At 36.1% G+C, this 1,086-nt stretch overlaps 1 protein-coding gene across 1 annotated transcript in view; it reads right to left on the bottom strand.

Annotated features, from left to right (window-relative positions):
* The window catches only part of LOC102204770 (alpha-N-acetylgalactosaminide alpha-2,6-sialyltransferase 1-like), a gene marked incomplete at its 3' end in the record, with an annotated part of 29,990 nt that overhangs the window by 19,398 nt on the left and 9,506 nt on the right, over nucleotides 1-1,086 (bottom strand). The window contains exons 5-6 of the mRNA XM_005754557.1: nucleotides 571-709; nucleotides 400-481 (exon numbers count right to left, since the gene is read on the bottom strand). Coding sequence (XP_005754614.1) covers nucleotides 400-481; nucleotides 571-709 — 221 coding nt within the window. The remainder of the gene's footprint in view (nucleotides 1-399; nucleotides 482-570; nucleotides 710-1,086) is intronic.

Below are 1,086 nucleotides of genomic sequence, written 5' to 3'. Positions count from 1 at the left end.
TTTTTTTTAAATAAAAGGCAATACAATTGTCCATTAAACCCTAAAAGAAAAAGTAGATATCAACTCAAGTTGCTTTAGCATTTTCCAGAGTGCATTTGTAGAGTACATCTGCTAATAATGAGGCACCTGTGAACACCTTACTTGTGGGTGCACTCAGCAGTGACATGTAGGAGCCACGAGGAAGGCCATGGATTTTTACCAGTTAGACAAAATCCCAGCTGGTAAATTGTCTCTAGTTCTTCTCCACTCACACCTCTGAGCTGTGAGGCTGCTCTTAAAAGATTGTCTAATGACACTATAAACTAATTGGAAAAATTGAGATTTGTCAAAGCAGGAGAAAAAAAAATTACTACATAACTACTTAATTTGATAATCACCATTTCTTGTGGTGTGGGCCACTATAGCCCTCATGTCCTTTGAAAAGACCCTCAAGCCATCGGAAATCTCTCATTGCCTCAGGAATCAGCACATATTTTATTCCCTGCCAAGAGAAAAATTATGGAGCAAAATAATCTTTAGTCTGTGGAGAGTATAAACAATATCACACTGTTGTCTTGTAAGTTTTACTACCTCATCATGAGGGGCAGACTTGTATCCATACTTCCCAAAAAAATAAGGTGATGCGGCGATGGAGTGCTCTGTGTGAACATACACTGATGTTCTATTTCCTACATCTTCCTCATAACCTTTGATAACGGCACCGTTCATCCTGCCAAACAGACACAATTCAGAAAGTTGATCTTTGGTTCAGTTTACGTTGATTTAATTGTAATGTTCAAAATCAGTCACTAGTTCAAGCAACAGCATTCAAATTGAAGGTAGTGTGATATACCTTTCATCTTATTATGCTTTTTGTTAGTGTCTGTTATATAGCAGCCTTTGTGCAAGGATTTCCTAAATGCATTCCCATAAGGTACAAGAGATTTCTTTTTTTGGAAATTAAAAGAAATAGTTAACTCAAAAGTATAAGTATGTTAAAAAATATTGGTTGTTATCTCAATATTTAAATTTAATAGCTAGAAATTTCAACTTTTGAGTAGGGATGCAAATGTTTGTGCAGGTTGGAACCTGGAGGTGTGTGTATAT

Source organism: Pundamilia nyererei, unplaced genomic scaffold (assembly GCF_000239375.1).
Source record: "Pundamilia nyererei isolate P.nyererei 1_Seehausen unplaced genomic scaffold, PunNye1.0 scaffold00591, whole genome shotgun sequence".
NCBI lineage: Eukaryota > Metazoa > Chordata > Actinopteri > Cichliformes > Cichlidae > Pundamilia > Pundamilia nyererei.
This window is presented reverse-complemented; position numbering and strand designations above follow the sequence as displayed.